This window comes from Bombina bombina, chromosome 1 (genome assembly GCF_027579735.1).
Source record: "Bombina bombina isolate aBomBom1 chromosome 1, aBomBom1.pri, whole genome shotgun sequence".
Taxonomy (NCBI): domain Eukaryota; kingdom Metazoa; phylum Chordata; class Amphibia; order Anura; family Bombinatoridae; genus Bombina; species Bombina bombina.
In genome coordinates this window covers 1,583,735,989-1,583,762,532 of record NC_069499.1, presented here as the reverse complement: position 1 = coordinate 1,583,762,532, position 26,544 = coordinate 1,583,735,989, and the positions used below count along the sequence as shown (strand labels likewise).

Genomic DNA, 26,544 nt, shown 5'->3' with positions numbered 1-26,544 from the left:
CCTATCTCACCGTACATATACACTGCTGCCTATCTCACCGTACAGATACACTGCTGCCTATCTCACCGTACAGATACACTGCTGCCTATCTCACCGTACAGATACACGGCTGCCTATCTCACCCTACACATACACTGCTGCCTATCTCACCGTACAGATACATTGCTGCCTATCTCACCATACAGATACACTGCTGCCTATCTCACCGTACAGATACACTGCTGCCTATCTCACCGTACAGATACACTGCTGCCTATCTCACCGTACAGATACACTGCTGCCTATCTCACCGTACAGATACACTGCTGCCTATCTCACCATACAGATACACTGCTGCCTATCTCACCGTACAGATACACTGCTGCCTATCTCACCATACACATATGCTGCTGCCTATCTCACCGTACAGATACACTGATGCCTATCTCACCGTACAGATACACTGCTGCCTATCTCACCATACACATATGCTGCTGCCTATCTCACCGTACAGATACACTGCTGCCTATCTCACCATACAGATACACTGCTGCCTATCTCACCATACACATATGCTGCTGCCTATCTCACCATACACATATGCTGCTGCCTATCTCACCGTACAGATACACTGCTGCCTATCTCACCATACAGATACACTGCTGCCTATCTCACTGTTACGGTTGCCTCCAGGCTGGCTGGAAGTTGGACCGTAGAAAAGGATGCTCCTAGCGCTCACCAACGGATCATCAGCACCGTAGACACCATAGACTACTGCGTAGCCACCATAAGTAATGCAGACTCTACGAACCACCGCTGCTGGGCTGGTATCTCGCCGTCTGCTCTGCGCCCTGGACCTACGACCAGGCTCCAGTAGGTAAACCTCTTCCTTCTGCAGAGCGAAGCAGGATCAGGAACAAGAGCTCTTACAGGAGCTCAGTAGCTAAGGGAGTATATAGAGCATAGCAATCCCTGTAGTGATTATAGCTGTACCCTACAAACATGAGTCAAAGCTGCAAGTTAGAGGGTCAGACTAGGTCTCATGTGCTGGAACACACAGCCTGGTTTTTATTGAGGTTACATGCAAACAGGACACTCTCAGGGGGAGGCATAAAAACAGAATTTATGCTTACCTGATAAATTACTTTCTCCAACGGTGTGTCCGGTCCACGGCGTCATCCATAACTTGTGGGAATATTCTCTTCCCCAACAGGAAATGGCAAAGAGCACAGCAAAAGCTGTCCATATAGTCCCTCCCAGGCTCCGCCCCCCCAGTCATTCGACCGACGGTTAGGAGAAAAAAAGGAGAAACTATAGGGTGCCGTGGTGACTGTAGTGTATAGAGAAAGAAATTTTTCAAACCTGATTAAAAAAACAGGGCGGGCCGTGGACTGGACACACCGTTGGAGAAAGTAATTTATCAGGTAAGCATAAATTCTGTTTTCTCCAACATTGGTGTGTCCGGTCCACGGCGTCATCCATAACTTGTGGGAATATTCTCTTCCCCAACAGGAAATGGCAAAGAGCACAGCAAAAGCTGTCCATATAGTCCCTCCCAGGCTCCGCCCCCCCCAGTCATTCTCTTTGCCGCTCTAACAAGTAGCATCTCCACGGAGATGGTGAAGAGTATGTGGTGTTTAGTTGTAGTTTTTTATTCTTCTATCAAGAGTTTGTTATTTTAAAATAGTGCTGGTATGTACTATTTACTCTGAAACAGAAAGAGATGAAGAGTTCTGTTTAAAAGAGGAGTATGATTTTAGCAGCAGTAACTAAAATCAATTGCTGTTCCCACACAGGACTGTTGAGCTGAGAGAACTTCAGTTGGGGGGAACAGTTTGCAGACTTTTCTGCTTAAGGTATGACTAGCCATTTTTCTAACAAGACTATGTAATGCTGGAAGGCTGTCATTTTTCCCTCATGGGGATCGGTAAGCCATTTTCTTAAGACTCAAACAGAATAAAGGGCTTATTATGGGCTATAAACTGGTGAACACTTTTAGGGGCAAAATCGATTGCTTTATTTAAATATTATATGCATTTTGAAGTGAATTTCACACTTTTTTAATATTGGGGAACGTTTTTAGTGCCAGGCGCTTGTTAAGACACCTTCCCAGTCAGGAAGGGCCTTTCTCTGTAGTAGGCAGAGCCTCATTTTCGCGCCATTATTGCGCAGTTACTTTTGAGTACAGTACATGCAGCTGTGGGAACCAATACCAAAGCTTTAGGACACGGATGAAGGGAGGGAGCAAATCAGGTTACCTAAACAGAAGGCACCACGGCTTGCAAAACCTCTCTCCCAAAAATAGCCTCCGAAGAAGCAAAAGTATCAAATTTGTAAAATTTGGCAAAAGTGTGCAGAGAAGACCAAGTCGCTGCCTTACATATCTGATCAACAGAAGCCTCATTCTTGAAAGCCCATGTGGAAGCCACAGCCCTAGTAGAGTGAGCTGTGATTAGTTCAGAAGGCTGCCGTCCGGCAGTCTCATAAGCCAATCGGATGATGCTTTTCAGCCAGAAAGAAAGAGAGGTAGCAGTAGCTTTTTGTCCTCTCCTCTTACCAGAATAAACAACAAACAAAGAAGAAGTTTGTCTGAAATCCTTTGTTGCTTCTAAATAGAACTTTAAAGCACGGACTACATCTAAATTGTGTAACAAACGTTCCTTCTTTGAAACTGGATTCGGACACAAAGAAGGAACAACTATTTCCTGGTTAATGTTCTTGTTGGAAACAACTTTTGGAAGAAAACCAGGCTTGGTACGTAAAACAACCTTATCTGAATGGAACACCAGATAGGGAGGGTCACACTGCAAAGCAGACAATTCAGAAACTCTTCTAGCAGAATAAATAGCAACCAAAAACAAAACTTTCCAAGATAGTAACTTGATATCTATGGAATGTAAGGGTTCAAACGGAACCCCTTGAAGAACTGAAAGAACTAAATTTAGACTCCAGGGAGGAGTCAAGGGTCTGTAAACAGGTTTGATTCTAACCAAAGCCTGTACAAAAGCTTGTACATCTGGCACAGCTGCCAGTCGTTTGTGTAACAAGACAGATAAAGCAGAAATCTGTCCTTTTAGAGAACTCGCTGACAATCCCTTATCCAAACCCTCTTGGAGAAAGGAGAGGATCCTAGGAATTTTAATCTTACTCCAGGAGAATCCCTTGGATTCACACCAACAGATATATATTTTCCATATTTTATGGTAAATCTTTCTAGTCACAGGTTTTCTGGCTTGGACCAGAGTATCTATCACTGAATCTGAAAACCCACGCTTGGATAAAATCAAGCGTTCAATTTCCAAGCAGTCAGCTGCAGAGAAACTAGATTTGGATGTTCGAATGGACCTTGTACGAGAAGATCCTGTCTCAAAGGTAGCTTCCATGGTGGAGCCGATGACATATTCACCAGGTCTGCATACCAAGTCCTGCGTGGCCACGCAGGAGCTATCAGAATCACAGAGGCCTTCTCCTGTTTGATCCTGGCTACAAGCCTGGGAAGGAGAGGAAACAGTGGAAACGCATAAGCTAGGTTGAACGACCAAGGCGCCCCTAATGCATCCACTAGAGTCGCCTTGGGATCCCTGGATCTGGACCCGTAGCAAGGAACCTTGAAGTTCTGACGAGACGCCATCAGATCCATGTCTGGAATGCCCCATAATTGAGTCAACTGGGCAAACACCTCCGGGTGAAGCTCCCACTCCCCCGGATGGAAAGTCTGATGACTCATATAATCCGCCTCCCAGTTGTCTACTCCTGGGATGTGAATTGCAGATAGGTGGCAGGAGTGATCCTCCGCCCATTTGATGATTTTGGACACCTCTCTCATCGCCAAGGAACTCCTTGTTCCCCCCTGATGGTTGATGTAAGCTACAGTCGTCATGTTGTCTGACTGGAATCTTATGAATCCGGCCTTCGCTAGTTGAGGCCAAGCCCGGAGAGCATTGAATATCGCTCTCAGTTCCAGGATGTTTATCGGGAGAAGAGACTCTTCCCGAGACCATAGACCCTGAGCTTTCAGGGAACTGCGCCCCAGCCTAATAGACTGGCGTCGGTCGTGACAATGACCCACTCTGGTCTGCGGAAACTCATTCCTTGGGACAGGTGATCCTGGGTCAACCACCAACGGAGTGAGTCTCTGGTCATCTGGTCTGCTTGAATCATTGGAGACAAGTCTGTATAGTCCCCATTCCACTGCTTGAGCATGCACAGCTGTAATGGTCTTAGATGAATTCGAGCAAAAGGAACTATGTCCATTGCTGCAACCATCAGCCCTACTACTTCCATGCACTGAGCTATGGAAGGCTGCAGAATAGAGTGAAGAACTTGACAAGCGTTTAGAAGCTTTGACTTTCTGACTTCTGTCAGGAAGATCTTCATTTCTAAAGAATCTATTATTGTTCCCAAAAAGGGAACTCTTGTCGACGGAGACAGGGAACTCTTTTCTACGTTCACCTTCCACCCGTGAGATCTGAGAAAGGCTAGAACAATGTCTGTATGAGCCTTTGCTTTGGAAAGAGACAACGCTTGTATTAGGATGTCGTCCAGATAAGGTGCCACTGCAATACCCCTTGGTCTTAGGACCGCCAGAAGGGACCCGAGCACCTTTGTGAAAATCCTTGGAGCAGTGGCTAGCCCGAATGGGAGAGCCACGAACTGGTAATGTTTGTCCAGAAAGGCGAACCTTAGGAACTGATGATGATCTTTGTGGATAGGAATATGTAGATATGCATCCTTTAAATCCACGGTAGTCATAAATTGACCCTCCTGAATTGTAGGTAAAATTGTTCGAATGGTTTCCATTTTGAACGATGGAACTCTGAGAAATTTGTTTAGAATTTTTAAATCCAGAATTGGTCTGAAAGTTCCCTCTTTTTCGGGAACTACAAACAGATTTGAGTAAAACCCCTGACCTTGTTCCACAGTTGGAACTGGGTGTATCACTCCCATCTTTAACAGGTCTTCTACACAATGTAAGAATGCCTGTCTCTTTATTTGGTTTGAAGATAAGTGAGACATGTGGAACCTTCCCTTTGGGGGTAGTTCCTTGAATTCTAGAAGGTAACCCTGAGAGACTATTTCTAGTGCCCAGGGATCCTGAACATCTCTTGCCCAAGCCTGAGCAAAGAGAGAGAGTCTGCCCCCTACTAAATCCGGTCCCGGATCGGGGGCTACCCCTTCATGCTGTTTTGGTAGCAGCAGCAGGCTTCTTGGCCTGTTTACCCTTGTTCCAGCCTTGCATTGTTTTCCAAGCTGGTGTAGTCTGGGAAGCGTTACCCTCTTATCTAGAGGCTGCCGAGTTGGAAGCCGGACCGTTCCTGAAATTGCGAAAGGAACGAAAATTGGACTTATTCTTAGCCTTAAAAGGTCTATCTTGTGGGAGGGCATGGCCCTTTCCCCCAGTGATGTCTGAAATAATCTCTTTCAATTCTGGCCCAAAAAGGGTCTTACCTTTGAAAGGGATATTAAGCAATTTTATCTTGGAAGATACATCCGCCGACCAAGACTTTAGCCAGAGCGCTCTGCGTGCCACAATTGCAAACCCTGAATTTTTCGCCGCTAACCTCTCTAACTGCAAAGCGGCGTCTAAAATAAAGGAATTAGCTAACTTAAGTGCGTGAATTCTGTCCATGACTTCCTCATACGGAGTATCCCTACTGAGCGACTTTTCCAGTTCCTCGAACCAGAACCACGCCGCTGTAGTGACAGGAATAATGCACGAAATAGGTTGAAGGAGGTAACCTTGCTGTACAAAAATCTTTTTAAGCAAACCCTCCAATTTTTTATCCATAGGATCTTTGAAAGCACAATTGTCCTCAATAGGAATGGTCGTGCGCTTGGCTAGTGTAGAAACCGCCCCCTCGACCTTAGGGACTGTTTGCCATAAGTCCTTCCTGGGGTCGACCATAGGGAACAATTTCTTAAATATAGGAGGAGGGACAAAAGGTATGCCTGGCTTCTCCCACTCCTTATTCACTATGTCCGCCACCCGTTTAGGTATCGGAAAAGCATCAGGGTGCACCGGGACCTCTAGGAACTTGTCCATCTTGCACAATTTTTCTGGGATGACCATATTGTCACAATCATCCAGAGTAGATAGCACCTCCTTAAGTAATGCGCGGAGATGCTCTAATTTAAATTTAAATGTCACAACATCAGGTTCTGCCTGCTGAGAAATTCTTCCTGTATCTGAAATTTCCCCATCTGACAAACCCTCCCTCACTGCCACTTCAGATTGGTGTGAGGGTATGACAGAAAAATTATCATCAGCGTCCTCCTGCTCTACAGTGTTTAAAACAGAGCAATTGCGCTTTCTTTGAAATGCTGGCATTTTGGATAAAATATTAGCTATGGAGTTATCCATTACTGCCGTCAATTGTTGCATAGTAACAAGCATTGGCGTGCTAGAAGTACTAGGGGTCGCCTGCGCAGGCATAACTGGTATAGACACAGAAGGAGATGATGTAGAACTATGTCTACTTCCTTCATCTGAGGAATCATCCTGGGCAACCTTACTATTTGTGACAGTACTGTCCTTACTTTGTTTGGACGCTATGGCACAATTATCACACATATTTGAAGGGGGAACCACATTGGCTTCCATACATACAGAACATGATCTATCTGAAGGTACAGACATGTTAAACAGGCTTAAACTGGTTAATAAAGCACAAAAACCGTTTTAAAACAAAACTGTTACTGTCTCTTTAAATGTTAAACAGGGCACACTTTATTACTGAATATGTGAAAAACTATGAAGGAATTATCCAATCTTTACCAAATTTTCACCACAGTGTCTTAATGCATTCAAAGTATTGCACCCCAATTTTCAAGTTGTTAACCCTTAAAATGTGGAAACCGGAGCCGTTTGCAATTTTAACCCCCCTACAGTCCCAGCCACAGCCTTTGTTGCGGCTTTACCAATCCCAGGGGGGTATACGATACCAATTGAAGCCTTCTAGGAACATTTTCAGTGGATACCAGACCTTCACACATGCAGCTGCATGTACTGTACTCAAAAGTAATTGCGCAATAATGGCGCGAAAATGAGGCTCTGCCTACTACAGAGAAAGGCCCTTCCTGACTGGGAAGGTGTCTTAACAAGCGCCTGGCACTAAAAACGTTCCCCAATATTAAAAAAGTGTGAAATTCACTTCAAAATGCATATAATATTTAAATAAAGCAATCGATTTTGCCCCTAAAAGTGTTCACCAGTTTATAGCCCATAATAAGCCCTTTATTCTGTTTGAGTCTTAAGAAAATGGCTTACCGATCCCCATGAGGGAAAAATGACAGCCTTCCAGCATTAAATAGTCTTGTTAGAAAAATGGCTAGTCATACCTTAAGCAGAAAAGTCTGCAAACTGTTCCCCCCAACTGAAGTTCTCTCAGCTCAACAGTCCTGTGTGGGAACAGCAATTGATTTTAGTTACTGCTGCTAAAATCATACTCCTCTTTTAAACAGAACTCTTCATCTCTTTCTGTTTCAGAGTAAATAGTACATACCAGCACTATTTTAAAATAACAAACTCTTGATAGAAGAATAAAAAACTACAACTAAACACCACATACTCTTCACCATCTCCGTGGAGATGCTACTTGTTAGAGTGGCAAAGAGAATGACTGGGGGGGCGGAGCCTGGGAGGGACTATATGGACAGCTTTTGCTGTGCTCTTTGCCATTTCCTGTTGGGGAAGAGAATATTCCCACAAGTTATGGATGACGCCGTGGACCGGACACACCAATGTTGGAGAAATCCCCAATCACACATTTGATACATTTAGATAGAGACAACGCCCTTTTACAGGCCATAGTAGAATTACATTTCTTCAGCAGATAACAAGAAAACAATGCAGTCCACCTTATCAACTAGCAGTCTGATTAGACAATGGGAATGTTTATCCCTAAACTTAATTAGAGCTGATCCCAGCAAACTTGTATTTAGAATTGAACAAAATTAACTCTTAATGGCACACAATGAAAACCAATGCTTCTGTAACAGTGCTCCCCTTCTGTGGAACACTCTGCCTGTGTGGCACTTGGCTCAGTAAGCCCCATGCACTGAACTAAGTGGGAGAAAGCCAGGGACAAGTTATTCTACAGGTCTGGGGACATAGTCTCAAAGGGGCACTGTTCACCAAAGTCACAATATGTCCCCAGACGGTTCCTAAAGGGCCATACACACCCAACAAAAGTTAACATGTTTTCAGGGGCACAATCTTCCAGGGGCCATAGTCATGAGGAAGGAGGCTGGCAAATAGGCTTCTCCAAAATCCAGGGAAGCAGGGCAATTTTCCATTTAAAGGGCCAGTTACAAATAGCAGTTTGTAACACTCACCATACACATATGCTGCTGCCTATCTCACCGTACAGATACACTGCTGCCTATCATAACGTACAGATACACTGCTGCCTATCATACCGTACAGATACACTGCTGCCTATCACACCATACAGATACACTGCTGCCTATCTCACCATACACATATGCTGCTGCCTATCTCACCGTACAGATACACTGCTGCCTATCACACCATACAGATACACTGCTGCCTATTTCACCATTTAGATACACTGCTGCCTATCTCACCGTACAGATACACTGCTGCCTATCTCACCGTACAGATACACTGCTGCCTATCTCACCGTACAGATACACTGCTGCCTATCTCACCGTACAGATACACTGCTGTCTATCTCACCATACACATATGCTGCTGCCTATCTCACCGTACAGATACACTGCTGCCTATTTCACCATACAGATACACTGCTGCCTATTTCACCATACAGATACACTGCTGCCTATTTCACCATACAGATACACTGCTGCCTATTTCACCATACAGATACACTGCTGCCTATCTCACCATACAGATACACTGCTGCCTATCTCACCGTACAGATATACTGCTGCCTATCTCATCGTACAGATACACTGCTGCCTATCTCATCGTACAGATACACTGCTGCCTATCTCACCATACAGATACACTGCTGCCTATCTCACCGTACAGATACACTGCTGCCTATCTCATCGTACAGATACACTGCTGCATATCACACCATACAGATACACTGCTGCCTATCTCACCATACACATATGCTGCTGCCTATCTCACCGTACAGATACACTGCTGCCTATCTCACCATACAGATACACTGCTGCCTATCTCACCATACACATATGCTGCTGCCTATCTCACCGTACAGATACACTGCTGCCTATCTCACCGTACAGATACACTGCTGCCTATCTCACCGTACAGATACACTGCTGCCTATCACACCATACAGATACACTGCTGCCTATCTCACCGTACAGATACACTGCTGCCTATCTCACCATACAGATACACTGCTGCATATCTCACCGTACAGATACACTGCTGCCTATCTCACCATACACATATGTTGCTGCCTATCTCACCATACAGATACACTGCTGCATATCTCACCGTACAGATACACTGCTGCCTATCTCACCGTACAGATACACTGCTGCCTATCTCACCATACAGATACACTGCTGCATATCTCACCGTACAGATACACTGCTGCCTATCTCACCATACACATATGCTGCTGCCTATCTCACCATACAGATACACTGCTGCCTATCTCACCATACAGATACACTGCTGCCTATCTCACCGTACAGATACACTGCTGCCTATCACACCATACAGATACACTGCTGCCTATCACACCATACACATATGCTGCTGCCTATCTCACCGTACAGATACACTGCTGCCTATCTCACCGTACAGATACACTGCTGCCTATCTCACCATACACATATGCTGCTGCCTATCTCACCATACAGATACACTGCTGCCTATCTCACCGTACAGATACACTGCTGCCTATCTCATCGTACAGATACACTGCTGCATATCACACCATACAGATACACTGCTGCCTATCTCACCATACACATATGCTGCTGCCTATCTCACCGTACAGATACACTGCTGCCTATCTCACCATACAGATACACTGCTGCCTATCTCACCATACACATATGCTGCTGCCTATCTCACCATACACATATGCTGCTGCCTATCTCACCGTACAGATACACTGCTGCCTATCTCACCGTACAGATACACTGCTGCCTATCACATCATACAGATACACTGCTGCCTATCTCACCGTACAGATACACTGCTGCCTATCTCACCATACAGATACACTGCTGCATACCTCACCGTACAGATACACTGCTGCCTATCTCACCATACACATATGCTGCTGCCTATCTCACCATACAGATACACTGCTGCATATCTCACCGTACAGATACACTGCTGCCTATCTCACCGTACAGATACACTGCTGCCTATCTCACCATACAGATACACTGCTGCATATCTCACCGTACAGATACACTGCTGCCTATCTCACCATACACATATGCTGCTGCCTATCTCACCATACAGATACACTGCTGCCTATCTCACCATACAGATACACTGCTGCCTATCTCACCGTACAGATACACTGCTGCCTATCACACCATACAGATACACTGCTGCCTATCACACCATACACATATGCTGCTGCCTATCTCACCATACACATATGCTGCTGCCTATCTCACCGTACAGATACACTGCTGACTATCTCACCGTACAGATACACTGCTGCCTATCACACCATACAGATACACTGCTGCCTATCACACTATACAGATACACTGCTGCCTATTTCACCATTTAGATACACTGCTGCCTATCTCACCGTACAGATACACTGCTGCCTATCACACTATACACATATGCTGCTGCCTATCTCACCATACACATATGCTGCTGCCTATCTCACCGTACAGATACACTGCTGCCTATCTCACCGTACAGATACACTGCTGCCTATCTCACCGTACAGATACACTGCTGCCTATCTCACCGTACAGATATAAATGACCCTCACCTTATATGCCCCAATTTACTAATAATTTGCCTTTGATTATGTAATGTGTTGCTCTCCCTGGGGCTGTGAGGTGCATTACATGCCTTTCATTCATGCACAGACTTCTAATCCTCTGACAGTAACTGACATTGTTAATTACAGCAGGTAAAATACAAGGCTCTAAACTCTCTAAATCTCTGTGTGCTTTAATAGCGGGCGGGGGAGTTTTAATAAATTAGTGACAGTTTTTCTATATTGTAACTGAAAGGCACATAAAGACATATACATACAGCGTGAGAACTAAAGCTTACCGCCCGTTTTATTCATGTAACTCCTTGATGCAATGCATATGTGACTGATGTTAGTGATGTGTCTAACAGCATACAGGGAACAAAGCTATGTCCATTTCAACAGATGCCCTGAGGGCTCCCATACTGTGAAACAATTCACTGACCTACATAAAGCGTAGTCAATGAAGTATATAATGTCACTGATATATTATAATATCACAGTTTGAAGAATATCTGGGAGGTTTCATCTCTCAGGGTCATCTACCAGACAACTGTGGTAACGGTACATAAGTCACAATTAATATCTAGTGTGTCACTTGTGTAAACATGTCAATGTGTCACTTGTGTAAATGTGCAACTGTGTCACTTGTGTAAATGTGTCACTGCGCCACTTGTGTAAATGTATCAATGTCACTTGTGTAAATGTGTCACTTGTGTAAATGTGCCACTGTATCACTTGTGTAAATGTGTCACTGTGCCACTTGTGTAAATGTATCACTGTCACTTGTGTAAATGTGTCACTTGTGTAAATGTGTCACTGCACCACTTGTGTAAATGTGTTACTGTGGCACTTGTGTAAATGTGTCATTGTGGCACTTGTGTAAATCTGTCACTGTGGCACTTGTGTAAATGTGTCACTGTGTCACTTGTGTAAATGTGTTACTGTGGCACTTGTGTAAATGTGCCAATGTGTCCCTTGTGCAAATGTGTCAATGTGCCACTTGTGTAAATGTGTCACTGTGTCACTTGTGTAAATGTGTCACTGTGTCACTTGTGTAAATGTATCACTGTGTCACTTGTGTAAATGTGTCACTTGTGTACACGTCACTGTGTCCATTTTGTAAATGATTCACTGTATCCCTTGTGTAAATGTGTTACTGTGGCACCTGTGTGAATGTGTCACTGTGTCACTTGTGTAAATGTGTCACTGCGCCACTTGTGTAAATGTATCACTGTCACTTGTGTAAATGTGTCACTTGTGTAAATGTGCCACTGTGTCACTTGTGTAAATGTGTCACTGCGCCACTTGTGTAAATGTATCACTGCGCCACTTGTGTAAATGTATCACTGTCACTTGTGTAAATGTGTCACTTGTGTAAATGTGCCACTGTATCACTTGTGTAAATGTGTCACTGCGCCACTTGTGTAAATGTATCACTGTCACTTGTGTAAATGTGTCACTTGTGTAAATGTGCCACTGTATCACTTGTGTAAATGTGTCACTGTGCCACTTGTGTAAATGTGTTTCTGTGGCACTTGTGTAAATGTGTCATTGTGGCACTTGTGTAAATCTGTCACTGTGGCACTTGTGTAAATGTGTCACTGTGTCACTTGTGTAAATGTGTCACTTGTGTAAATGTGTTACTGTGGCACTTGTGTGAATGTGTCACTGTGTCACTTGTGTAAATGTGTCACTGTGTCACTTGTGTAAATGTGTTACTGTGGCACTTGTGTGAATGTGTCACTGTGGCACTTGTGTGAATGTGTCACTGTGGCACTTGTGTAAATGTGCCAATGTGTCCCTTGTGCAAATGTGTCAATGTGCCACTTGTGTAAATGTGTCACTGTGTCACTTGTGTAAATGTATCACTGTGTCACTTGTGTAAATGTGTCACTTGTGTACACGTCACTGTGTCCATTTTGTAAACAATTCACTGTATCCCTTGTGTAAATGTGTTACTGTGACACTTGTTTGAATGTGGCACTGTGACACTTGTTTAAATGTGTCACTGTGTCACTTGTGTAAATGTGTTACTGTGGCACTTGTGTAAATGTGTCACTGTGTCGCTTGTGTAAATGTGTCACTTGTGTAAATGTGTCACTGTGTCACTTGTGTAAATGTGTTACTGTGTCACTTGTGTAAATGTGTTACTGTGGCACTTGTGTGAATGTGTCACTGTGGCACTTGTGTAAATGTGTCACTGCATCTATTGTGTAAATGTGTCACTGCATCACTTGTGTAAATGTGTCACTGTGTCACTTGTGTAAATGTGTCACTGTGTCACTTGTGTTAATGTGTCACTGTAATCAATACGGAGTGGAGGTGAGCGCCAAATAGGCTGAGGATAGGGAAGGGAGCGCCAAATAGGCTAAAAGATAATAAGCTGGTAAATATGTAGCTAAAAGAGGTGATTAAGATAATGTTAAATCTCATATTTTAACATATTATTTTAACATTATCTTAATCACCTCTTTTAGCTACATATTTACCAGCTTATTATCTTTTAGCCTATTTGGCGCTCCCTTCCCTATCCTCAGCCTATTTGGCGCTCACCTCCACTCCGTATTGATTTCATTTACACATTGGGTACGCTAGGGTACCCATTGAGGAGAGCTAGAGGTTTCCCACATCCCCCTTCCCTTATCTGTTTTTTGCGCAGGTTATACGTCTTTTTTTTTTTTTTTTTTTCTTAATGTGTCACTGTGTCACTTGTGTAAATGTGTCACTGTGTCACTTGTGTAAATGTGTCACTGTGTCACTTGTGTAAATGTATTACTGGGCAAAATTTATCAAGACCCGAAAAAATGTGCCTAAAAAGTCACAATTATTTTCGCAATAGTTCGCAATGTGTGAAGTTAAAAATGTTGCCAGTATTTATCAAAATTCTAGAGACATTTTTGGGGCAAAACTTTTTTGCGATGTCAAGTGAATGGCTGATCCTAGTTTTCTTGCGAAAATGTAATTTTCATTTTATTTATCAATCTTAATTTTAGACACCGGTAAATGGTTTATTGTTTTAATCAAGTGATTGTTTAATAGAATGTTATTTCTTATATATTGTATCAATGCAATGTTTTGTGTACCCAGGACATACTTGAAAATGAGAGAAATCTCAATGTATCCTTCCTAGTAAAATATTTTATAAATAAATAAACAAATATATTAAAGTTAGTTTTATTTTGCCCCTTCTTTGGCTCTTTCATTAAGGAAGGTTGCCCGTTTTTGGAGCTCATCTTTGTCCTTTTTAATACACTTATTTCAATTGCACTTAAATGATTTAACTTTTTTATAATATATTATATATTATTCAGGTTCTGCGCCTTGTTGTGGGCAATTTCTAACCTTAGATACAGCAAGAAAGAGACATATTTCCATTTTCCTTCCAAACAACAATATCGCTCTTAATTTTTCACTCCTCGCAAGCTACAAATTGGCGAGATTAAAAACAGTGAAAATTGCATGCCCCATTTTCTATAAATATATGAGAACTGAGAATATATACGGGCATTTTAAAATGCCAATAGAAATTAATACAAGAATTAGGCATTTCCAGACAACTTATTCGCATATACTTGTGAATGGTTATGAGTCAATTTATTCGCACATATGAAAAGTTGTGACTTTATTGGCGCATAACCTTTCATAAATATGGTGATATCATTTGTGAGGTTTTTTTACGACAAATGTGAGAATTTTCTTATTCTCACTTTGATAAATCTTGCCCACTGTGTTACTTGTGTGAACGTATCACTGTGTCACTTGTGTAAATGTGTCACTGGTGTAAATGGGTCACTGCATCACTTGTGTAAATGTGTCACTTCTGTAAATGTGTCACTGTGTCACTTGTGTAAATGTGTCACTGTGTCACTTGTGTAAATGTGTCACTTGTGTAAACATGTCACTGTGTCACTTGAGTAAATGTCTCACTTGTGTAAATGTGCCAATGTGTCACTTGTGTAAATGTGTTACTGTGTCACTTGTGTAAATGTGTCACTGTCTCACTTGTGTAAATGTGTCATTTGTGTAACTGTCACTTGTGTAAACGATTCACTGTGACACTTGTGTAAATGTTTCACTGTGTAACTTGTGTAAATGTGTCACTGTATCACTTGTGTAAATGTGTCACTGTGTCATGTGTGTAAATGTGTCACTTGTGTAAACGATTCACTGTGACACTTGTGTAAATGTGTCACTGTGTCACTTATGTAAATGGGTCACTGCATCACTTGTGTAAATTTGTCACTGTGTTGCTTGTGTAAATGTATCACTGTATCACTTGTGTAAATGTGTCCCATGTGTAAACATGTCACTGTGTCACTTGTGTAAATGTGTCACTTGTGTAAATGTGTCACTGTGTCACTTGTGTAAATGTGTCACTTGTGTAAACATGTCACTGTGTCACTTGTGTAAATGTGTTACTGTGTCACTTGTGTAAATGTGTCACTGTCACTTGTGTAAATGTGTCACTTTGTCACTTGTATAAATGTGTCACTGTATCACTTGTGTAAATGTGTCACTGTGACATGTGTGTAAATGTGTCACTTGTGTAAATGTGTCACTGTGTCACTTGTGTAAATGTGTCAACTTGTGTAAATGTGTCACTTGTGTAAACATGTCACTGTGTCACTTGTGTGAATATGTCACTGTGTCACTTGGGTAAATGGGTCACTGCATAACTTGTGTAAATGTATCACTTGTGTAAATGTGTCACTTGAGTAAATGTGTCCCATGTGTAAACATGTCACTGTTACTTGTGTAAATGTGTCACTTGTGTAAATGTGTCACTGTGGCACTTGTGTAAATGTGTCAATGTGTCACTTATGCAAATGTGTAACTGCATTACTTGTGTAAATGTGTTACTGTGTCACTTGTGTGAATGTGTCCTTGTGGCAATGGTGTAAATGTGCCACTGTGTCACTTGTGTAAACGATTCGCTGTATCACTTGTGTAAATGTGTTACTGTGTCACTTGTGTGAATGTGATTGCATCAGCCAATATGATGTTTTCTACCTTAATTCCGATTGGCTAATAGAATTCTATCAGCCAATCGGAATTGAAGGGATGCCATCTTGGATGACGTCACTTAAAGGTACCTTCATTCTGTGTTAGCCGTCGATTGAAGCGTATGCTCCGCATCGGATGTCTTGAAGATGGACCCGCTCCGCGCCGGATGGATGAAGATAGAAGATGCCGTCTGGAGGACCACTTCGCCCGGCTTGGATGAAGACTTCTCCCGGCTTTGTTGAGGACTTCGGCCCGGTTGGATGAAGACTTCTCCCGGTAGGGTGATCTTCAAGGGGTTAGTGTTAGTTTTTTTTTAAGGGGGTATTGGGTGGGTTTTAGAGTAGGGTTGGCTGTGTGGGTGGTGGGTTTTAATGTTGTGGGGGGATTTGTACTTTTTTTTTACAGGTAAAAGAGCCGATTACTTTGGGGCAATGCCCCGCAAAAGGCCCTTTTAAGGGCTATTTGTAATTTAGTGTAGGGTAGGGCTTTTTTTATTTTGGGGGGGCTTTTTTATTTTGTTAGGGGGATTAGATTAGGTGTAATTAGTTTAAAATATTGTAATTTGTTTATTATTTTCTGTAATTTAGTGGGGGGGGTTTGTACTTTAGATAATTTAATTAAATTGTATTTAATTGTATTTAATTTAGGGAAATAATTTAATTGTAGTGTAGTGTTAGGTGTTACTTAGGTTAGGTTTTATTTTACAGGTACTTTTTTATTTATTTTAGCTAGGTAGTTAGTAAATAGTTAATAACTATTTATTAACTATTCTACCTAGTTAAAATAAATACAAACTTGCCTGTAAAATAAAAATAAACCCTAAGCTAGATACAATGTAACTATTAATTACATTGTAGCTAGCTTAGGGTTTATTTTACAGGTAAGTATTTAGTTTTAAATAGGAATAATTTAGTTAATTATAGTAATTTTATTTATATTTATTTAAATTATATTTAAGTTAGGGGGTGTTAGGTTTAGGGGTTAATAACTTTAATATAGTGACGGTGATGTTAAGGGCGGCAGATTAGGGGTTAATAAATGTAGGTAGGTGGTGTCGATGTTAGGGCCGGCAGATTAGGGTTTAATAATATTTAACTAATGTTTGCAAGGCGGGAGTGAGGCAGTTTAGGGGTTAATATGTTTATTAATGCGGCGGCAACATTGGGGCAGCAGATTAGGGGTTAATAAATGTAGGTAGGTGGCGGCGACGTTAGGGCCGGAAGATTAGGGGTTAATAAATATAATGTAAGTGGCGGCGATGTTGGGGGCCGCAGATTAGGGGTTCATAAGTATAATGTAGGTGGCGGCGGTGTCCGGAGCGGCAGATTAGGGGTTAATAATATAATGTAAGTTGTGGCGATGTCGGGGGCGGCAGATTAGGGTTTAATAAGTGTAAGATTAGGGGTGTATAGACTCGGGGTTCATGTTAGGGTGTTACGTGTAAACATAAATTTTATTTCCCCATAGGAATCAATGGGGCTGCGTTAAGGAGCTTTATGCTGCTTTTTGGCAGGTGTAAGACTTTTTATCAGCCGTCTCTCCCCGTTGATTCCTATGGGGAAATCGTGCACGAGCACGTTACACCAGCTCACCGCTAACGTAAGCAGCGCTGGTATTGGAGTGTGGCAAGGAGCTAAATTTTGCTCAGCGTTCACTTCTTGTCTGGGTTGCAAAACTTGCAATACCAGCGCTGTCTGTAAGTGAGCGGTGAGCATAAACTGCTCGTTAGCACCGCACAGCCTCTAACGCAAAACTTGTAATCAAGGTGATCTTTTTTTCACTTAGAGATGAAATCCATAACCCCATTTTTTTATTTTTTTTTTAAATGCACTAAAAAATAAATCAAACAGAAAAAAAAACAGCTGTCTGAAGAACCTTCCTACTAAAGGCTGCTTCAGAAGAAGCAAAAACATCACAATGGTAGAATTTAGTAAAAGTATGCAAAGAAGACCACGTAGCTGCCTTGCAAATCTGGTCACCTGAAGCTTCATTCTTAAAAGCCCAAGAAATGGACACTGACCTAGTAGAATGAGCAGTAATCCGCTGCGTCGGAAGCTGATCTGCCTCCAAGAAAGCCTTGTGAATCAAAAGCTTCAACCAAGAGGCCAAAGAAACAGCAGAAACTTTCTGACCTTTCCTAGGAGCAGAAAAATGAATGAACAAACTAGAAGTTTGTCTAAAGTCCTTAGTAGCATCAATTTAATATTGCAATGCCCTAATAACGTCCATAAAAAGAAAAGATCTCTCTGAAACATTGTTAGGATTAGGACATAAACAAGGAACAACAATCTGCTAATGTTGTCTGATAAACAACCTTAGGCAAAAAAGTCAAAGAAGTTTGTAAAACTGCCTTATCCTGATGAAATATCAGATAAGGAGGATCACAAGAAAGAGCAAATGACTCAGAAATGCTCCCAGCAGAAGAGAAAGCCAAAAGAAACAACACTTTCCAAGAAAGTAGTTTAATATCCACCTTAGGCATAGGCTCAAAAGGAGGAGCCTGCAAAACCCTTAACACCAAGTTAAGATTCCATGGAGGAGACATTGGCATGATTACAGGTTTAATACGAACCAGAGCCTGAACAAAACTATGATTAGCAATCTTCCTATGAAACAAGACTGAAAGGACAGGAATCTGCGCCTTCAGAGAGCTGGCAGGTAGACTCTTATCCAGACCATCCTGTAAGAACTTCCAAATCCTATGAATTCTAAAAGAATGCCAGGAAAAAACATGATCTACACACCAAGAAATAAAGACCTTCCAGACTTTGTGATAGATTCTCACAGTTAAAGGCTTAAGAGCCTGAATCAAGGTTTCAATCACAGAATCATATAAACCCCTATATTTTAACATCAAAACGTTCAATTCCCATTCCATCAAGTTCAGGGACTTGAGATCCGGTTGTAAGGTCTGCAAAGGAAGAGGCCAAGGAGGGCAGCTGGACATTTGAACCAGATCTGCATACCAAATCCTGAGAGGCCACGACGGGGCAATCAGAATGAAGATTTTATCTAGGTTTATCTTGGAAATCACTCTGGGAAGAAGTACCAGAGGAGGAAACAGATACGCAAGCGGTAAATACCAAGGGACTACTAGCACATACATACCTCTGCCTCAGGATCCCTGGACATCACAAAGTACCTGGGAAGTTTTTTGCTCCTCAGATCTGTCTCTGGGAGACCCCAAATATCCACAATCTGATTGAGCACATCCTGGTGAAGAGACCACTTCCCTGGATGTAGAGACTGGCGGCTGAGAAAGTCTGCTTCTCAGTTGTTCAAACCTAGTATATGAATCACAAAGACTAGACAGGAATTGGTTTCTGCCCATGAGAGAATTTGAGACACCTCCATCATAGCTAGGGAACTGTGAGTTCCCCCTTATGGTTGGCACAAGCTACTGCTGTGAAATTGTCTGACTGGAAACAGAGATAAGATTCTCATTTCAACAGAGGCCAAGCTTGAAAAGCCCTAGCACATTTATTGGTAAACTCGTCTCCAGAGGATCCCCAACTCCCTGAGCTCCCAGAGATCATCAAACAGCTCCCCAAACTGAGAGAGATGTATCTGTAATGATCACAGTCCAGGTAGGACAAGCAAAATAAGCCCTTGAAAAATAAACTAATGATTCAGCCACCAAGTTTGAGACTGACTTGTACTGAGATCCAAAAATACCCTTTGAGACAGCCCTTGAAAAATAATCTCTGCACAATTGACACAGCATACAAAACTGAAGAGGCCTCATGTCAAAATGTACAAATTAATTGCATCTAAAGCTGCAATCATGAGACCTAGGACTTAAAGAAGAGACTGAAGATTCAGATAAGCTGACAAAAAATGTTAACCTTCTCTGGTCTGTTAGAGAAAACCTCATGGAGACTGAATTACTCTATTTGAAAACCCAACAAATTTACTTTTTCCTGAGGAACCAAATAATTTTTTTTTAAAATTGATCCTCCAAAAATGCTGTTGAAAAAAAACAACAAAAATAGGTTGATGTGAGATTCTGCTAAAGGAAAAGACAGAACTTGAACCAAGCCGTGTCCAGTTATGGAAACACTACAATGCCCTGGGTTCTGATCACAAGGCCACCCAGAACCTTTGTGAATATTCTTGGAGCTATAGCCAGACCAAATGGTACAGCAACAAACTGAAATGCCTGTCCAGAAATGGAAAACCTCAGAAACTGGAAATGTTATTTGTGAATTGTAACATGAAGGTAAGCATCCTTTAAATCTATTATCGATATAAACTGACCTTGCTAAACAAAAGGCAGAACAGTTGTTACAAACTTGTTCACAGCTTTCAGACCTAGCACTGGTCTGAAAGTACCTTCCTTCCTTGGAACAATGAAGAGATAAATAAAATGTCATCCCTGTTCCTGCAAAGGAACGGGATCACTCCCATAGCATCCATATCTGAGACAGACTTGAAAAAAAGCTTGGGTTTTTACAGGATTCCTTGGAACATTGGACAGCAAAAAACTTCCTCTGTGAGGCCTTGTTCTGAATCCTGTTTGATATCCCTGAGATCTGAAAGAGGCTTAATCTGCCCCCTACCAGACACTTTTGGATCGGGGGCCGCATCTCCATGCCGTTTTGGTAGTAGGGATATATGTCTTACCCTGCTTTGACTTGTTCCAGTTAGCAAGAGTCTTTAGACTGAACCAGGGGCATCTTGATTCTGAGTAGAGGAGCCAACATTGTGTTCCCCATGTTGACAAAAGGAACGAAAATGATTATAAGTTTTAGATCTATCTCTAGACTTTGTGTACCTCCATTAACAGTAGATATTATAGAATCTAAATCAGAAACAAACAATGTCTTTCCTTGAAAGGAGAGAGATAATAATCTGGATTTTGACACCATATCAGCAGACCAGGATTTAAGTCATAAAGCTCTCCTGGCAAGGACTGCCAAAGACATGCTTTTGACATTAATTTTAAAAATATAAAAAAACCAGCATAACAAATACAATAATTGGCACTCTTGAGTTAACCCAAAAGATTTGCACTATATATTGTTCTGAAAGACTAGACACCCAGTAAGTAGAAGCAGCAGCCACACCAGCAATAGAAATAGCTGGCCTGAGCTAATAATACCCTGCTTGTAAAAAGGTTCATCTATGAAAAGTGTATTTAGAAGTAGTACTATCTACCAAGGAATAGTAGTACGTTTAGCCAGAGTGGAAATGGCCCCATCAACCTTGGGAACTGTTTCCCACAAATCAATATTAGCAGCAGGTAAAGGATATAACTTTTTAAACCTGCAGAAGAAGTAAAAAAATCACATAGCATAGACCATTGCCTAGAAAGCATGTCAGAGACATGAATAGGGAAAACCTTAGGGAGATTAACAACAGTCTTAAAGGGATAGTAAACCCCAAAAAAATATTATATGATTTGGATAGAACAATGTTCCAATTTACTTCTATTATCGAATTTGCTTCATTCTCTTGTTATCCATTGCTGAAGGAACAGCATTGCACTGCTGGCAGGAAGCTGAACACATCTAGTTAGCCAATCACAAGAGACAAATGTATGCAGGCACCAATTAGCAGCAGCTCCCACTAGTGCATGATATGTGCGTATTATTTTTCAACAAGGGATACTAAGAGAACAAAGCACATTTGAAAATAGAAGTGAATTTAAAAGTGTCTTAAAATTACATCCTCAATCTGAATCATGCAAGTTTAATTTTGACTTTCCTATCCCTTTAAAACTGAATTTAAACAATTGCAAGGCTTATAATCAGAAACTTTAGGATCTTTAACACCTAAAGTAATTAAGACCTTCATTAAAAGAGAACAAATATGTTCAACTTTAAACAAAAAAGAGGAAATATCAGGTTTAACCACCAGAGGAAATGTCACCCTCTGAAGACATAACAGTATCCCTGGCTTTAGGGCACATAGAGGTAGTAGAAGGTAAAATCTGAACTAACCTTTTACGCTTCAGCGCCTCAGAAACTGCAGCGTTGATAAACGTTTTCACATTAGGTGAAACAATATCAGTATTCTCCTGTAATGAACAAACAGAAGGTGCATTAATACCCAAATTGGCAGCATTAGGTTGGTCTGATTACATTAATAATTCTAAACATAAATGAGCTGGAAAAGGCAGGTTTTTTTTACAATAAGCACATCTTATAATTGTAGAAATGTGTTTAGGGGACTCAGTTTCCTGGAAAGATTTAGGGACAAAAGCAGACTGCTCCATTATAGCATACATCAAAACAATACAATAAAGACTGTAATCCCCTTAAAAAAACTCTTGATGAATGGAAATCACTTACCCCCTCTTAAGCAGCTTTTAAAATAAACTCACAGATAAAATGGCCGCTAAGCCGAACTGCAAAACAAATAATATAATATCCGTGTGAAAAAACTAACCGCTATAAGGAATTTAGCGCACCAAAAATCCAATGTGCGCAAAGCCGAGAATAAATGTGTGCTAACCCGACGTGTAAACTATCTGACTCACAAAAGAGCTATAGAAAGACTATACTCGAGAATCGTTAACTTGATGTGCGCAAATGGTGTTGATCATAAATCTAAAGGCCAATGTGCAAAATCTAAACTAAGCATGCATAAAAAGTGGGCACATGCAAAACCACAAGGGGAAAGGATTCTGTTCCAGGGCCATGTATATTAGAAAATATATATACAAATTTAAAAAATGTACATAACATAGCTATAAAGCAGGGATAGGCATTCACCAAGACTGTGGTGGACATTTTCCAAAGTACAGACCTTAGTGAAGGACACTAAGGTATATTTCAAATGAAAAACATCAAAAAACACTTTCTTTACCGAGAAAGTAGTGGATGCATTGTGGAAAATCCATCCAGCAGAAGTGGTAGGGACAGTGAAGGAGTTTAAACAGGCATGGGATAGGTATAGGCTATGCTAGATCAGTCTTGCACACTCGGTATCACACACACCCTCACAGTCTCACACCCACACCCACTTACACACTATCACACACATACCTTCATAGTCTCTCCCACTCGCACACGCACACATTCGATTGCACGCTATCGATTGCACACTATTACCCACACACACACACTCACAGTCTCATACACACACTCACACTCTTACACATACCTTTAGTCACACACATACAGTTTTGCAGTCTCACACTGTCACACACACTGTCACAGTCTCACACTCTGTCTCACTATTTTGCACACTGTCACACACACATTGTCTCACAGCCTCAGCCTTTCACACACACTCTTGCACACTCTCACACACACTCACTGTGTCCTTCCTCCACGCCACAAAAAGGTTGGCGGACACAGCAAGGGCCAGTCATAGACACCAATGTCCGTGTACGGACACCTTGCCTAGCCCTGCTATAGAGTGTCTAAAATGTTTAATGAATTATAATTACCAATAGACACACATCCACTAGCAAATAAGCAGCAGACAGCCAAACTGGTACTTAAACATATCAGCAGAGGTTATGAAATAGGAGTATATTGTAGATCCATAAACTAAGGCAAAAGTCCCTGCAACCAGTTACGGAAAGGTTTATGAATATTTTTCCCATGAGGTGAAAAAAAGAATCACAAACCATACCCCATTTACATCCCTCTGACAAGCACTGTACTCTGAGGGGAAACTGGGCCTCAATATAGACTGAAAATCCCTCTCTCTGAAGAATCAAAGTTTTGCCTCCTCCTAGTGGTAGAGAAGAGTAATTCCAGGAGTAATGTATTGTGGACTCTCATCACCTGTATGAAAGAAAACAAAAATTGCTAAAGCAATATTTACGCTCCACTTTGCAATATCAGCGCATGCGTGATAAGTTAGCGCTCCACTTGTAATCTAGGCCAACATATTTTATGAAAGGGTCAATTTGAAATGCTCTAATATACTCTTATTATTTAATACACTAACATCTGTGAATACTTCATCATAATATGTTTTATAGCGCCAGAGACCAGCTGCTATAATGGTGCGAGGTCATGCGCAGGCTCAGAGGGACGGGAATCACATGACACATAACCCTAGTTACTGTAAGAAGCTGACGCATGCAACCTACAGACCACAGTAAAGCACTAGAAAATGCATACAAATAAATGTAAGAAGCTAATCTCAGCCTGTATTACATTGCTTTATGATACTTTATATAAACAATTTCAAAAAGCTAATGATATCCTTTAGCTTTCTAATATTAACAGTCAGTACCCAATGGCCTTAATATGACTTTTAGTTTATTTGCCAAGCAGGACTCACTGGCACTTAATTATTACTAGAAGGTCTAACAGCAGGAGTCATGGGTTCAGCTGTAACCACTGAGTGCCTAACCTGGGTGCCCTATTGTAGAAGTGGCACAAGTTGTGTGTCTCTCAAAATCAGGCTATAAACCAGGGATGCCTAAACTAAAGCCCATGGGTCACACCCTGCCAAGCAGCGGCATTAAATTCAATTGTGCCTAATTTTGAATAGTTAAACGTTTAATTAATAAATACTATTTTCCTATGTACTTTTAAATGAAATATGTGATTATAATCTAGTTTTATTGTGAGGTGTTATATACAGTAAGTGTGAGTGTAACATAATGTGACCGTTGCTCTTTGACACCACTGATGTAATCTACGTTACATGTAAATAAGTCACATATCATGCCAGAGCCTCTTATATCCTGGAAGTGCTCACCTGACTTGTCCTGGTGCCCGCTCTATAACATGCTTAACCCATAGGATTTAAGGCCAGACATAACAAGTTGTTTTAATCAAAGCTATTTTCTCACAAGCGTGCTCAGCTGCACAGAACCTTGCAAAGCAAAGGGTATGATACTCACTCTGACACGGAGTGCGTCGCTGCGTGCTCGTGGTAGCGATACTGCAACAGGATTTCATCCACACGATGGATTCCACCACCATTCTGAATATGATCATAAAAAAACAACAGATCTTCAGGAGAACCCTAAAAAAGGAATCAGGAACAGAACCAATTAAATTTTGTATTCCCCTAATCAGCCTAATTATAGGAAAAGTAGACTTCTTGCTAGGCAAGGGACCCATCTGGCTACAGCGTTCATCAGGAGAGCCTCAGGCATTTCCTAGGTGTATTCCTTGTTCTAATCACTTTACAGGATGATTATTCCCCATATATACTACCCCTTATATAAAACCCTATTCTTAAAAACTAAACCATGCACAAAGAAATCTTATTAACACATTACTCCTTTTCTTAAACACACTTTCATCTCAAATGTTCTCAATATTCAACTTCATTTAATCTATAAAAACATGTCATTAACTAGAGACAAATCATAGTCATATCTTCACTGTATCAGCACACTAAACCTTGCTATAACCCTGTATGAACACACTAACCCCTGTTATAATACAGTATCAGCCCACTAACCCCTGCTATAATTCAGTATCAGCACACTGACCCCTGCTATAATATTGTATCAGCACACTAACCCCTACTATAACTCTGTATGGACACACTAACCCTTGTTATAATTCCGTATGAGCACGCTAACCCCTGCTATAATACTGTATCAGCACGCTAACCCCTGCTATAATACTGTATCAGCACACTAACCCCTGCTATAACCTTGTATAAACACTCTAACCCTTGTTATAATACATTATCAGCACACATACTCCTGCTATAACCCTGTATGAACACACTAACCCCTGCTATAACATGGTATGAACACACTAACCTCTGCTATAATAAAGTATCAGCACACTAACCTCTACTATAACCCTGTATGAACAAACTAACCTCTGATATAACCCTATATGAACACACTAACCCCTGCTATAACCCTGTATGAACACACTAACCCCTGAAATAAACCTGTAAGAACACACTAACTCCTGCTATAAACTTGCATGCACACACTAACCCCTGCTGTAACCCAGTATGAACACACAAACCCCTCCTATAACCTTTATAAACACACTAATCCCTGCTATAACCCTGTAAGAACACACTAACCCCTCCTATAATACAGTATCAACACACTAACCCCTGCTATAACGCTATATAAACAAACTAACCCCTGCTATAACCCTGTATGAACACACTAACCCCTGCTATAACCCTGTATGAACACACTAAACCCTGCTATAATACAGTATCAGCACACTAACTCCAACAACAAGATAATCCCAGCACTAAGAGGCATGGACACACCAACTACATATGTGTAAAAGCAAGAAGAATTCTTTAATTCCGTAGTGTAGTACATAAAAACAGCAGCAATGTGTCAGATCAGATGGAAGTTAAAGTAACCAGGTCAGACATGTTTAGTCTGTAATAATGTAACTTCCTCAATGACCTATAGGATAAAGGGCTACCATACATTCTTATATAGAGCAATAGACATGTCCCCCTATGTAATATCAAATACAATTTATCAGATATATTTAAGTAGACTGCCTTTTCCTATTACTGGCTACTGTTCACTTTATAAATCATATGTGCATAAATGTACAATAAATAGCACTGCTTTTATATCTAACTGATTAGTCTATTAATTAATATTTGCAGTTTACTGTGTAAAACATATATATGCACATAGTTAAATTAAATAACTATTTTGTACACATTTTATAGTTTACAAATACATGATTAAACAATGGAACCAAAAAAGAGAGGAGAA

At 41.2% G+C, this 26,544-nt stretch overlaps 1 protein-coding gene across 2 annotated transcripts in view; it reads right to left on the bottom strand.

Annotated features, from left to right (window-relative positions):
• The window catches only part of B3GNTL1 (UDP-GlcNAc:betaGal beta-1,3-N-acetylglucosaminyltransferase like 1), a 1,507,642-nt gene that overhangs the window by 126,278 nt on the left and 1,354,820 nt on the right, over window positions 1–26,544 (bottom strand). For both annotated transcript variants that reach the window (XM_053710298.1, XM_053710307.1), the window contains exon 9: window positions 24,721–24,845. In XM_053710298.1, coding sequence (XP_053566273.1) covers window positions 24,721–24,845 — 125 coding nt within the window. The remainder of the gene's footprint in view (window positions 1–24,720; window positions 24,846–26,544) is intronic.